General features: G+C 39.4%; 1 protein-coding gene across 1 annotated transcript in view; it reads left to right on the plus strand.

Moving 5' to 3' along the window:
- Sema2a (Semaphorin 2a) overlaps positions 1-11,250 on the plus strand; it is a 271,050-nt gene extending 259,800 nt beyond the window's left edge. Inside the window, exons 12-15 of the mRNA XM_045752334.2 lie at positions 4,654-4,845; positions 6,443-6,614; positions 8,050-8,121; positions 8,639-11,250. Of these exons, the coding sequence (XP_045608290.1) occupies positions 4,654-4,845; positions 6,443-6,614; positions 8,050-8,121; positions 8,639-8,719 (517 nt within the window). The 3' untranslated portion in view covers positions 8,720-11,250. The remainder of the gene's footprint in view (positions 1-4,653; positions 4,846-6,442; positions 6,615-8,049; positions 8,122-8,638) is intronic.
- Positions 11,251-14,465: the final 3,215 nt, after the last annotated feature.

Consider the following 14,465-nt stretch of genomic DNA (forward strand, 5'->3'; position numbering starts at 1 on the left):
AAACACAAGTTGACTCGTGGACCTGCTAGATTTTGCTTCTATTTGTGTCTACAACTAACTTCCAAAGTCAGTATCTTAGAATGTTCATGCTTGGATTCTTTTTTTATTTTTTTTGTGTGACATCTTATGAATAACTTTTTTTTTTATTTTAATTGTGGATGGGGAGGTATTATGATCTTCATCAGTATGAGAACGAAAAGGAATAACTGTACGTTACCAAAAGGTACTACATATTCTTCACACACGAGGGGCCTGACAGCTGAGTGGACAGCGCTCGGGATTCGTAGTCCTGAGGTTCCAGGCTCGATCCCCGGTGGAGGCGGAAACAAATGGGCAGAGTTTCTTTCACCCTGATGCCCCTGTTCACCTAGCAGTAAATAGGTACCTGGGAGTAAGACTGCCGCTACGGGCTGCTTCCTAGGGTGTGTGTAACAAAAGAGAGGCCTGGTCGAGGACCGGGCCGCGGGGATGCTAAGCCCCCGAAATCATTCCAAGATAACCTCAAGATAACCTTACACCAGGGAAGGTCCCCCTTCAGTAATCTCAGTTTTACATGTAACTTTAAACATTTCCCGCTAATTATATTTGTCTACATATTTGTAAATGCTTTCAAGAATGCCTTAGTAAGAATATAGTGCTAACCAATTATGATGTCACCTCACTATTGACATGAAGAATTATTTGCACAAGTCAGTTTAAAAAGACTAGGAAGAGGCTTAGGTATTTGTATTGTAGTATCTTCCATTCCCCCCCCCACACACCGACCCCCCCTCCCTGCATATATTTATATCTTCTATTGCCCCCTACAATTTTCATCTTCATTTGTATTTTTTTAATATGAAAATAATTTTTGTTTTTATTACACACAATCAGCGATTTTCAGGAGGCATAAAAATGGTTAGGCACATTTCCTTTTACTTATTGCATCTGTTCACCTAGCAGTAAATAGATTCAAGTTCAAAATTGATGAAGAGTAAGCCACCCAAGAGGTGGCACAGGCACGAATAGTCCGTAAAAGTTCAAGTATGTTTATTGACATAATGAAATGCATCCCAAAACGATAGTATTTTATCCTTAGCTTAAGCTATATGTACTTCAGGTCCCTCAAGGATCTCAGAATTCTATACAGTAGACAAATAATACAATACATTGCAATACATATTCCTTAATTCAATAGTCATCACATAGTACATATGACATGTACAAATATAGGCGAAGAAAATAAATCGCAGAACATCTCCAACTCTCCACTCTATCCCAACAACAACAAGGAAGGCTAAGTAGAGAAATAGAACTGATTAGGCTCAAGTTGCAAGAATCATATAAAATCCCAAAGAGGCAAAGAGAGCAAAGGGCCATAAATGAAATAGAGAGGAATCCAAAGCACCTTTTCTCTCTTATGCAAAATCTTGAACAAAAACTACATCCAGCATTGGGCCCTTGCACAAGGGTGATGGAACTTTCACAAATAACAACAAAGAAATGAGTGAAATACTGAGGCTGCAGTACGATTCTGTTTTCAGTGAAACCCCTGAACACATTCAAGATTAATGATCTAAACAAATTCTTTATGAATGTGAGCCCAACATCAAAGCATATATCAGATGTCACTCTTAACTCCATTGGGCTTTGAAGAAGTAATATACAGCATGCCCATGCTCTGTACCAGGCCTATATTGGAATTCTATATTCATCAGCCGGTCGGCCGAGCGGACAGCACGCTGGACTTGTGATCCTGTGGTCCTGGGTTCGATCCCAGGCGCCGGCGAGAAACAATGGGCAGAGTTTCTTTCACCCTATGCCCCCTGTTACCTAGCAGTAAAATAGGTACCTGGGTGTTAGTCAGCTGTCACGGGCTGCTTCCTGGGGGTGGAGGCCTGGTCGAGGACCGGGCCGCGGGGACACTAAAAGCCCCGAAATCATCTCAAGATAACCTCAAAATCAAGAAGTGCAAAACACCACAATCACAGACCCTAAACATCTTTTTGAGATGGAGCCTAGATACCGTTATCCCAACATGAAACAACAGAGATCATGCCACTTCACAAAGGGAGCCGGTCGGCCAAGCGGACAGCACGCTGGACTTGTGATCCTGTGGTCCTGGGTTCGATCCCAAGCGCTGGCGAGAAACAATGAGCAGAGTTTCTTTCACCCTATGCTCCTGTTACCTAGCAGTAAAATAGGTACCTGGGTGTTAGTCAGCTGTCACGGGCTGCTTCCTGGGGGTGGAGGCCTGGTCGAGGACCGGGCCGCGGGGACACTGAAAAGCCCCGAAATCATCTCAAGATAACCTCAAGAAAGGAGGTACTAAAGCGGATGCAAAAAGTTATAGACCAATAACCCTAATTTCACACGTCATAAAAATCTTTGAGTGCTAAGAAGTAAGAATACAAATCACATGGAATCACAATTATGTCTGAGGATATAACCTCGGACAATATGGGTTCACGACAGGGTGCTCCTGCCTCTCACAATTGCTAGATCACTATGACATGACCTCAGGTTCCATGGGAGACAAACAAAATGCAGACATAATATACACAGACTTTGCAAAACCTTTAGACAAATGTGATCATGATGTTATCCCATGCAAGATGCACTCAAAAGGAATTACTGGCAAAGTAGGGAGATGAGTCTTTAACTTTCTAGTGAATGGAATCCAGAGTGTAATAGCCAACACAGTAAAATCTGGATCATGCACTGTGAAAAAACTCAATCCCTCAAGGTACCATACTTGCTTTGGTACTTTTTCTCATTCTCATATCAGCAGAGAACTGAAGCTCCCAACCATACTAGAGAGAATCATGCATGTCAACACGACCCTTTGCCTTAAAGTCATGAGAGACCCTACGTCTCCTGCTTTGCTCGGAGACAAATTATTAAGTGCTGTTAATACAGAGCTGGAGAAATTGGTTTCCTGGAGAGTGTGAAGAGTTCCTTTACTGCCAGAATCTACTCTATAAAACATCTAAATTATTGAGACCCATTCAGAATTTTAAATCTGTATTCTCCAAAACACAAGCAAGATAGAGATACATAATAATTTACACCTGGAAAATATTAGAGGGACTGGTTCCAAATCAGTACATAGAAATATCATCACATGAGACCTGTAGGTGTGGCAAGATGTGCTAAATAGTCCCATTGAAAAGAAGAGATGCAGTAGGTACTCTGAGAGAGAACTCTATCAACATCTGAGTGTCAAGACTTTTCAACACACTTCCTTTACACATAAGGGACATAACTGGCCGACATCTCAAGGTGTTTAAGAGAGAAATCGATAAACATCTCCAAAGGATACCTGATCAACCAGGTTGTGATTCATACATCAGGCTGCAAGCAGCCACATCGAACATCATGGTTGGCCGGACCACCAACCATAGGGACTTGGTCAGAAATTGGGCCATAGAGACATTGATCCTTGGAATCGCCACAAGATAAATAGGTAGTTGCAACCTTGGGTGGGGACTTCGATACAAGTTTAAAGTACTGTATTTATATATTTTCACAGTCCCCAGCAAAACAAACTGGGTATTTCTGTAAAATTATAATCATTCAGGTTATATATACGTACAGTACTATAATATTACGACTGCTATCACAGATTGTTAAATTTAATTTATTATCAGTGTTATTCTTATTATGTTTTAATATTTTAATTAATGTCAAAGTAATTAATTTATAAAACAAATTAATAATTATTATAAACTAAAATTAATTGTACTATATTATTATAACTATTGTTATAGTGTTTATACATTAGTGTTTAGTTTACTGCAGTTAATTAATTTTTTTTTTGTAAACTGCAAACTCTCATAATGAAACTTTGAAAATTAAAAGAATTTTTGTTTTAAATTTCAGCAACATCACGAATTGTTACTGCATTATTGATATCGCATCTTCTCTTGTTTTGACCATAAACTTGCCTCAAAACACTATAAATAATTAGTGGTTTTATACAGACAAAAATGTAAAATGCACCCAAACTTTGTAACATAATGCAGGCGATGAGTCACAATAACGTGGCTGAAGTATGTTGACCAATCCACACACTAGAAAATGAAGGGACGACGACGTTTTGGTCCGTTCTGGACCATTCTCAAGTCGATTGAGAATGGTCCAGGATGGACTGAAACGTCGTCATCACTTCATTTTCTTTTGTAACATAATCTCTGTATGTTTATTAATTTAGTTTGAGAATTTGTTGATTACCTTAATCTGTTTAGGTTTCATTGCTAATATGGTCTACAGGAAAATTATCACAAAATCTTTGTGTTTCCTTTCCTTGTAGATGAGAAATAATATGCTATGTGGTTCTTTGTATAGTAGTGTATTCAGTTATCTTGAGATCTTGAGGTTATCTTGAGATGATTTCGGGACTTTAGTGTCCCCGCGGCCCGGTCCTCGACCAGGCCACCACCCCCCAGAAAGCAGCCCGTGACAGCTGATTAACTGCTAGGTAACAGGGGCATAGGGTGAAAGAAACTCTGCTCATTGTTTCTCGCCGGCGCCCGGGATCGAACCCGGCACCACAAGTCGAGCGTGCTGTCTGCTTGGCCGATCGACTCCCATGCCGGAGGTCGGCAACCTACAGCTGTCTTAGAGGCTGCTAGATATACGTATAGGCTCTAACAGTAAGCACTCTCTCCGCAGACTACTTCAAGATGTTACAGGCTCAACTCCAGGACTCTGTGATGCTTGCATTGCTAAGAAAAAGATGGTGGTGACATGGGGCCAGAGCATCCACTTGGGCTGTGCCGTTAAACTTCCCCGTCCCATCTCTTTAAAAGATATCACCTGGCACCACTACTCAAAGGATAAGGGCAAATACCAGATTAGATATAGGTGAGTAATTGAAAGGTTACTGATATATTTTCTGTACGTCATAAAATTTACATCGTCTGGAGATAATTCTGCCATAATTTTGTGTCACTTTTTGTCAAAATTAGAATGTATGCCGACACATTCAAAATTTGTCTTAATTTGTGCATATTCCCAACAATCTCAAGACTTTCATGCTCTTGATAATTTTACATTCTAAGCAATATATTGTTCTCAACACTTTATCCTAAACATTGTAAGGTTCTTATTACTGTACTTTAATGTTCTCAATAGTTTCATATTCTCAGTCTTGTTTCCAACACTTGGTGATTGAGGGCAGATCATTTGTTAATGATATTGTTTGTAAGTGAGGAAAGTAACTATCATTTCTTGTGTTGAAATATTCAAATGTACGATGTTTTACCTAAGTGACAAGTATTGGAGGATAAATATCAATACTGTTCTTAAAAGTTAGATATTGACATAACTAATGTCATTATGCAGTATTGGTACGGAATAATTTCAGGAAGAGGGGATTTTTAATATAAAAGCATTATTCAATATCTTCAGTAGTGGTCAGACAATTACGTATTGACACTGATTTAGCAGTGAGTCTGAAAATCTCGCAGGGACCTCGCTATGTCCCAGTTAATGATATAATTTGATTCTGGTAAACGTAATATGAATGCAAATAATAGCAGATGTTTAACATGACGTAGCACAGGTTCCGTATGGTAATGATCACTTGGTCAAGAGAGTAGAATTTTGTGCACATCTGACTGATTCAGGAACCCAGCTAAGAATGTCAGATTTTCTTACTGCAGTGCCATGCCTGGCTCTGCAGTCTCAATAGTCTACCTATGAATCAGCCAAATGGGAAACAGCATTTTCCCCAGGCATGCCTTCAGATAGGCTTCTATGATGTGACATCACCAAGAGTCACTGGCTTTGGTCACTGAGAGGTCATGCCCTCAGTTTCAGCTTCTCTCTTGAAATACCTCACCTTGAATTAAAACATCAACCCCCCTAAGCTTCCTGCATGTCTTGTCCTAATTAAACTACCCAACATCACATGTTGGCCATTATGTGATATCTGAACCCTGGACGATAACAGCTATTCAGGGAGACTCGAGAACACAGACTTCCACCCTGAGTTAGTGATGTTCTTGGTGACTTGCAATCCTGTGTGCACCTCTATATCTCATTACCACACATCTAGAGTACATGGTGTTGTTCAGACTGTTGCTCAGGGTGGACAGCCTGTTGGACCAAGCTCTCACAAGTCACAAGTCAAGCCTGGCCTCGGGCCGGCTTGGGGGGTAGAAGAACTCCCAGAACCCCATCAAGCAGGGATCAGCAAGGAAAAATTCACTTCCCCACAGCCAATATATATATATATATTTTTTTAGCACAGTACTGTGTAGCTTTAATTGTATGCATTCAGGTGTATTATGTACATTATTGCCCATACAGGACAACCATTTGAAGAACTATTTGTACAATTATATAATTAATCTTGTCATTTGACTTGCTAGTGATTAAAGTGATTGTTTCATGAATTTTATCAATTACATATACAGTACCATTGCTTCAAAATTAAATTTGTTTAAATTTTCCTCAGGCCCGACAAGTACATAGAGACATCAGAGCATGGTTTGGTGGTGATGAATGTCAACGAGGCCGATGCCGGTCGTTATGATTGCAAAATGGGTGGAGATATTGTATGTTCATACAATATCACTGTAGATGCTCATCGCTGTTCAGCTCCAGGCCGCACCAATGATTTCCAGAAGGTAGGCCTTTGTTTTTGTCTTTGAGATTGGTTGACTTATTACAGTAAGTGCTGTATTACTTTTATACAGTATTTTGAATGCTGAATGTATTTGCATTTTGCTAATCATTAAGTATTACAGTTTTCCCATGTTAATTTTTCGTGCTTCAAGGAATGTTGTGTAATTCAATTTTGTCCAAGTTTTCCCCAATTGTTGAAATCAACTTTATTGAATTTCCCCATCTTATTGCATATGTATCTGGACAAATTCTAAGAATATATATTTACTTTTAACTTCAATAAGGTTGTATTTGAGATTGTGATGTCCCTGATTAGGTCCTCCTTATTAATGAAGATATTTTCCATATGGGGTTTTTCTCCTGCAAAGCTATTGAAATTGTCCCCAACACAATTGTTCATGCTGATACGTTCACAAGTAAGATGGAACCCATTTTTTTACATTTTTAACATGTGATTCCCCTATTGGTGAATGTTAAGAGGTACAGTATACAGTATTACAGTCTCTACCAATTACCCCTAGTGCTTTCTCTAGCATTGATATGTTCCAAGGTTGGTGTATAGCAGCCTCCGTGGCGCAGTGGTAAGACACTCGCCTGGCGTTTCGCGCGCGCTTTGGCTTGGGTTCGAATCCTGGCCAGGGAGGATTGACCGGGCGTCAATCCTTAACTATAACCTCTGTTCACCCAGCAGTGAATGGGTACCTGGTTGTTAAACGATTCGGCGGGATCATATTGCAGGGAAAATTAGGATTAAGGACCTGCTCGAAACACTAAGCGTGCTGGTGGCTTTACAGGAATGTATGTTCCAAGGGTGTTCTAGCGCAACATTGGAACATCTAAACACGAGAAAGCGTCAGGAGGGGAATGCATATCCCAGATATAGAACCCGTGAAATAGTGGGTACTGGTGTAACTGTACCTATGTAGTAATTTTGTTTATATTTGTAAAGCAGAAAAGATTGTGAATGAACCAACTTTGTTTTTGGAACATTGTACATTATACTTTTAAAGGATGGCCATAAATAATATAGCAATTTTTTGACCATTATGAACATTTTGGGGTTTCTTTCTCTGTACAGTTTTAGCACATCAGCATTAGAATTGTTAACTGTTTGCCTAATATCTGCAGCAGTAGTTATTGGTGTCTTCATTTACATATATACTACATTTGACCAGACCACACACTAGAAGGTGAAGGGACGACGACGTTTCGGTCCGTCCTGGACCATTCTCAAGTTGATTGTCACAATCGACTTGAGAATGGTCCAGGACGGACCGAAACGTCGTCGTCCCTTCACCTTCTAGTGTGTGGTCTGGTCAACTTACTTTAGCCACGTTATTGTGACTCATCGCCTGTATACTACATTTGGTGCCAATAAAGGGAAAACAATTTTGCAACATAGGCCATATTCCTGTATTAATGTGTACAATATTACAGGTGTACAGCGACTGGTGTTATGAGTTTGAGAAGTACAAACTGGCAATGAAGACTTGGGAGAGAAAACAAGCGGTATGTGTTAAAATTACGTACTGTTTTTTCTGTTGTAAATTTCATGCTACCATTATGTAAATAAATCACTGTAGCACAGTGGTCTACATTGTCAGATCACACCTGAGGGTCCCGGATTCAATTCGTGCAGTATGACAGAGATGGTTGTGTATATTTTTCTTTTAATGCCTCTCTTCACGTAGGAGTAAATGGGTACCCAGGAATTAGGCAGATTTTGTGGGTGGTATCCCGGGAAAGGTCAGTAGTTGACCTCTGGGGGACCTTGTTTAGCCTAAATACAGGCTTCCTACCCCCCAACAACGTGAAATTAATGTCTTGTCAGAATTCTTAGTGTTATATCTTTAAACTTTGTTTACATTGACAGGGAAGATATATATATACTGTATTGCTTTTTGTACTATGTAATGCCTTGCTATTGGCTCGTGCGTAAAGTTTAATGACTGATTAGTTCATGACAGATATAGTTGACGTTTTCCAATCAAAGACTACAAAATTAATACAATTTTCATTTTTGCAGCAATGTGCCAATAGGAACAACATCAGCCAACAGAACAGCCATCCCAATGATATATACGCCAGGAGTAACCCCTTTGTCTGATCACGTCCAGTACATGAAGACTTGTCTCATAAAGCTGTAGAAGTAGATGCGACAGGAACCTTCCTTCCTTATGATGGTCAAGCATATGCCTGTTGTAATTGTTTCAGCATCTGTAAATCATTGAAAATAATATGATGTGTAATTTTTGTTAGAGTAAACCAAGATATTTATTTTAATATTTAAAAGCAGTAATTATAGTTCAAAAAATTATGAAAGTGAATGTTTCAAACAAAAAAAATAATAATTTGATTTTTTTTTATAAGAAACAAATTTGATACCATAAAAGTTAATATCTTATTGTTTTAATAATTATATTGAGTGATGGTGCCACCAGAAGAAAGGTGCTAATAACAGTTGGTGCCAGATGAAAACAGGTCAAAACCAATACAAGATCTTGACAGGCAACTTGACCCAAATACTCCAATAACAATCAGGGTACCGTTAGCTATTGACATGTGTTAAGTTTCTTTTCCGCCACTCCTGATAAGACGTTATGACTGTACGAGGGAGTCCCCCCCTAGGCCTAGTTCTTGCTCCTGGACAATCGCCTGTGGGCATTATTGCTTTTTGCATTCTAAGAGCTTGAGTGAGCAGTGGATCTTAGAACTTCTGGATTTTAGTTCAGTGTGAAAGAATGGAGCCGTGAGGTATGGACTTCCAGACGTATCCTTACAGGAGGCCGCTCTCCCTTATTAATCGAGTGTGACAAGGACACATGGTTTAGTGATATAAACATAAATCCCCTCCCAGGCTGATGGAATGGTGCATTTTTATGGCAACAAAAATGAATAATAAATAAAGAAAGGTTCCTGGTAGGCTTTTAGAGTGATGCTGTTTGTGAAAGGTATTTATTTATTTTCATTGTGTGTGGGATGCAGAGAAAACGGTGAAGAGGAGCTCCAAGTATTCACTCGAGCAGCCTGTGGAAACCTGATCTTGATTTAGAATATTGTTGAAATCATTAATGCGAATAATTGCAGTAATAAAATCTAGCCTTCCTCAGGTTGAAAAGTCCCCAATTTTGTATCTTATTAAAGGCATTTGGCTGAATTTTAATCCTGATATTTTGTAAGCATTTTCTAAACTACCTCTGCCTTGTCATGATTGTTATCATTAAGAAAGTTAATGAAGGACTAAGAATAAAACTAATATCAGGAAATCTCCATCCACATACTGAGAATATTTTGTGGTTCCTTAAAGAATAAATAATAACTTAAATAAATAAATAAAATAAATAACTTTAATGGAAGTACAATTGCTGAAGGATGTGTTTTTATTAAAAATAAATGTTTCCATTAAATTCAATAATTATAGACATGTAAGAAGGTGAAAAAGAAAAGATGAAGGATTAACAGATGTTTTGGGATACTTAAGGGTGATGTGTGAACAAGACTTCTTTTATACAGCTCATTTTTAGACTCGTCTTGTAATATACACATACGTTGGAACATTCTCTTAAGGTGACCACTTTAGTCGAAACCAATCATATCCTTTCATAGACCCAAGTATATCCTTATAAAAGCCAGTCCCATAAATATTACAGAATCTGCTCCAGCTGTCTCAACTCGATAAGTGGCTAATAGATACATAAATAAATTGCACCCGTGTATCTTAGTTTTAGTCAGCTCCCCTTTTGAGAAAGTTCCATTTCACATGCCGATCCACGCTAAGATTTTCGTTTTCTGTCCTGTGATACGCGCCAATTTTGTAAGACTCGTACATAATAATATTGCTCCATATAAGCAGGTTAGTAACACTTCAGTATAAGTAATGAAATGTAAATATGTGTGTGTCTGCTGTTTATTTCCTTAGGAAGTACCAGTTTATGGCCTGCTACACTTTGGGTCATCAACATGCTAGAATGACTTGTTTAAAAATTACTGTTTACATTCATCAATGCCCAGATAAACATTTTTCATCTGATTAAATTACAAATTCAAAGGTATAGTATATTATGAGCTTCTATTTTACACACAACAATATACTGCATTTTGCGCCTCAAACTTTAAGGATAGAGATTCGGAAATCTGTAATTTTGTTTTTAATGCTACTTTCAGCCGGACAAACAATATTAATTAATAGAGAGCATGGCATTCTAGCATAGGATGGACTATTTCAATATGCTTGTTTTGGGTTGTGAGTGATGGGCTACAGACTGAACGTGTAACTGACGTGACATTCAAGATCTTTGAATGAATATGACTTAAAGGTATTTCTGTTTTGCTGCCATTGCAGTATGTACAGTACAGTATTTTTTATGTAATTTGAACCGTAAACAACAGTACATTTTATCTTTTAATTTCCAACGGAAAAGCTTTTAATACTTCTCTGCATTTGTAGGTTTGATTTAATTTTAAGTTATCTGTTAGATAATTCTCATGATATATTTTCACTTAATTTAGCTGTTCTATACAGCTGTAAAATTTGTTCAGAATATTGAACCGAAAAATGAGGCTTAAGATTTGCCTGTAGGCTATGATCTAGGAGTTTGTAATGTGAAAATATTCCTGTAAAATAAAATTTCTTTTTTAGACATGGATTTTTGTTACCTTAATGCAGTGTTGACATATAAATCGTGTACATTACTTGTAATAGTGTGGGCTATGAAAGGTTTTGTGGTTTCCCGTTTACAAGCCTGCTACATATGTGGGACTTTTAGAGAAGCTAATGTTTGTAGGTTATACATTCTAAAGCTCAAAAGGGCCACTTAGTTGATGAGTACAATCAAGGGAGACTATGAATTATATAAAAATTAATAATCTAGTATTCAATAAAGTTGTAAGAATACGACAGGAAAAGAAAAGTGCTAAAAAATAAGCAATTGGCTGGGAAACTTTGGCAACCCCTGACAGACTATGTACACAATCATTTTTTCTCTTCAGCCTCAACTGCTAGTTACACTTGTCTGCCACCATATGGAGACCCCCGGCAACTCAGGCTGCAGCCAGCTGCCCACCTCATTCACTTGTGTGGTGTGGCTGTGTAAGCTACTAGTGCTCTGCCTGTGTTTCCTGGCTTCAGTTCAGTTAAGTGTTGGCTATCGTTTTTGGACTCTGTCCAGTAGGAGTCTATGTGTTGCATTGGTTTTGTTGTCCAGGAGTCTTGTTCCGAGTAGTGTATGGGCTTTGGCTCCTTTACAGGGGCCCTGTGGTTAGGGTGGAATGGGGTTTATGGCAGTTTTGGTGTTGCACTGTGGGTTTGTTGACCAGACCACACACTAGAAGGTGAAGGGACGACGACATTTTGGTCCGTCCTGGACCATTCTCAAGTCGACTGTCTTGAGTCACAATCGACTTGAGAATGGTCCAGGGCGGACCAAAACGTCATCGTCCCTTCACCTTCTAGTGTGTGGTCTAGTCAACATACTTCAGCCACGTTATTGTGACTCATCGCCTGCACTGTGGGTTTGTCCAGGCTCTGCTTTGGGATATCAGTTTATACCTTCATTTGTTACATTTGTTCAGTTTATGGGGAGGGCATGAATATGTGCATTTCATGGCACCTGGCCTCACAACCAGTCACCACAGGTCTTGTGTTGTCTGGGATTAACAAGGAACATTCCTTTGAGCCTGTTGCCATCAGGGAAAGAGCTGGCAAAGTGTTTTTTTCCTGCTGGAGATAGCACATCTTTTTCTAGCAGTGTCTAAATGGCTTCCCAGTGGCCTTTTCCAAACAATTGTTGGTGATGTTAAATCCATGCAGTATTCCATGATTTGGGCCTTGCTGCCTCCTGTTCAAGATGAGGGTTTTGTGGATATTACGCTGTCTTTGTCTTTGGCTTCCTCCACCATCAGTAGTGTTCTCATGCATGTAGGAGGGGGGGGGGAGGAGCCTTCATCCAAGTTCTTTGATCTCGCCTTGTTTGTAATTTTCCCCCCTTTCAGTTGTCTTTTTGACTTGATCTTCCCCAAAAAGTTACTAAATCTGTATTCTCTTGAGCGCAGGCGGGAGAGATACATAATAATTTACACGTGGAAAACAGTAGAGGGGTTGGTCCCAAACCTGCTCCAAGAAATAACACTACATATGACCAGAAAGCATGGCAGGATGTGTGGAATACCCTCGTTGAAAAGTAGAGGGGCTATAGATACTATGAGAGAAAACTCTATCAACATCAGAGGCCCGAGACTGTTCAACACGCTTCCACTACACATAAGGGGCATAACTGGCCGACTCCTCACAGTGTTCAAGAGAGAAGTTGATAAACACCTCCAAAGGATACCAGGCTGTGATTCATATGTCAGGCTGCGATCAGCGGCATGCATCAGCCTAGTTGACCAGTCCAGCAACGAGGAGGCCTGGTTGAGGACCGGGCGGCTAGGACACTAAGCCCTGGAATCATCACAAGGTAACTCCCATAGCTTCTCTCTTTTAGGCATCATGATTTAAGGCTCTGCAGTCTCCTGTGTATTTTGTGGTTGTTGCGTGGGTTGGTTGGACACTGGTGTGATTGGTTTGCCTTCCTTCCTGTGTGTTCAATCTTTTCTCATTCCCAGATTGGAACTTGTTGGGCCTTCGGTTGGTTCTTATCCTTTCGGGTGTGTGTGTGTGGTCTTTTCCCCTGCATTTCCTTCTATGTGCCCTCTGCTACTGGATCTGTTTGGCAGGTCCAAACCTGTGCCTACATGGTACAGTATCTCAGGTCCTTCTGGGGCAATTTTGGCCTAGTAGCAGGCATAGGCAGGCAGATTAATGCTCTGGCATTTTTCTGTTTTGCCACGGAAACAAGACTGTTAACAGTGTCTGACATTTCCCAGAAGTTACCAACTATGCTAGAGCACTGAGTGAATGGCAATAGTGCTGTTTATGTTGCAGTAAGAGGCGTCACTTTTTAAAAGTTTTGATTTTTATGTGAGTGACCGTAAGTGACTACCATAACAATTAGTGATTTAAAATACATATAATAAAAAGAGGAATTTAACAGGCAGTCATTGTAGTGCAATGAATGAAGTTAAGTGTGGACTCCATGAACTACTAAGCATCAGAGATCAATGACTAAGAATCTCCATTCAATTAAGTACTGCAGCAACTTGTACATGTCAAATAAAGTTCAGTTTCTGTCAGTATCAAATATAATTACAAGTACAGTATGCTAATCATACAACAGTAGGCATTTAGTCCATTAATCAATCATCCCTCTCCTTTTCACCCATATGTGGGGCTGTGGGCTGCTCTAAACAACAGTGTGTTGGACCGTGGTATCCCAAGTCAAGCCTGATCCCGGGACAGGCTTGGGAAGTAGAACTCCCAGAACCCCATCCAAGTACAAAAGAGGTATCCAGCATCCAGAGAAGGAACCCACCTTTTTGGCTGGAAGACCCAATGGTTTAACTTATAACTTAAGTAACACAATAAAGAAGCAATATGAATATACGTTATGTATTAATCTTAAAAGTTATTAATGACATGAAATTGGCAGGTAAGGTAAGTGGGTATGTCAAATATGGGATGTGTGATAGGATAGCCACTCACAGAGTGAAGTCAATTGAGTAATAGTTGTGCCAATGGAGCTACCATGGCGATTGTCAAAAAATCACAGTATACAACAATGAGGAAAATGACTGCAAATGCCTTTACCAATTTTATTGAATAAATTTCAATAGCCTTGGCAGTGGCTTAGTCAATGAAACCACTGCCATCAAGAATAGAGAGAGAGAGATAAAGGGGGAAATTTTGATAATATAGTAAAAAAAGCATAGAAACGGTCAAAATATTATACAAACAATTGGTTCACTAGAAACTAGCT

This window comes from Procambarus clarkii, chromosome 79 (genome assembly GCF_040958095.1).
Source record: "Procambarus clarkii isolate CNS0578487 chromosome 79, FALCON_Pclarkii_2.0, whole genome shotgun sequence".
In the NCBI taxonomy this organism is placed as follows: Eukaryota; Metazoa; Arthropoda; class Malacostraca; order Decapoda; family Cambaridae; genus Procambarus; species Procambarus clarkii.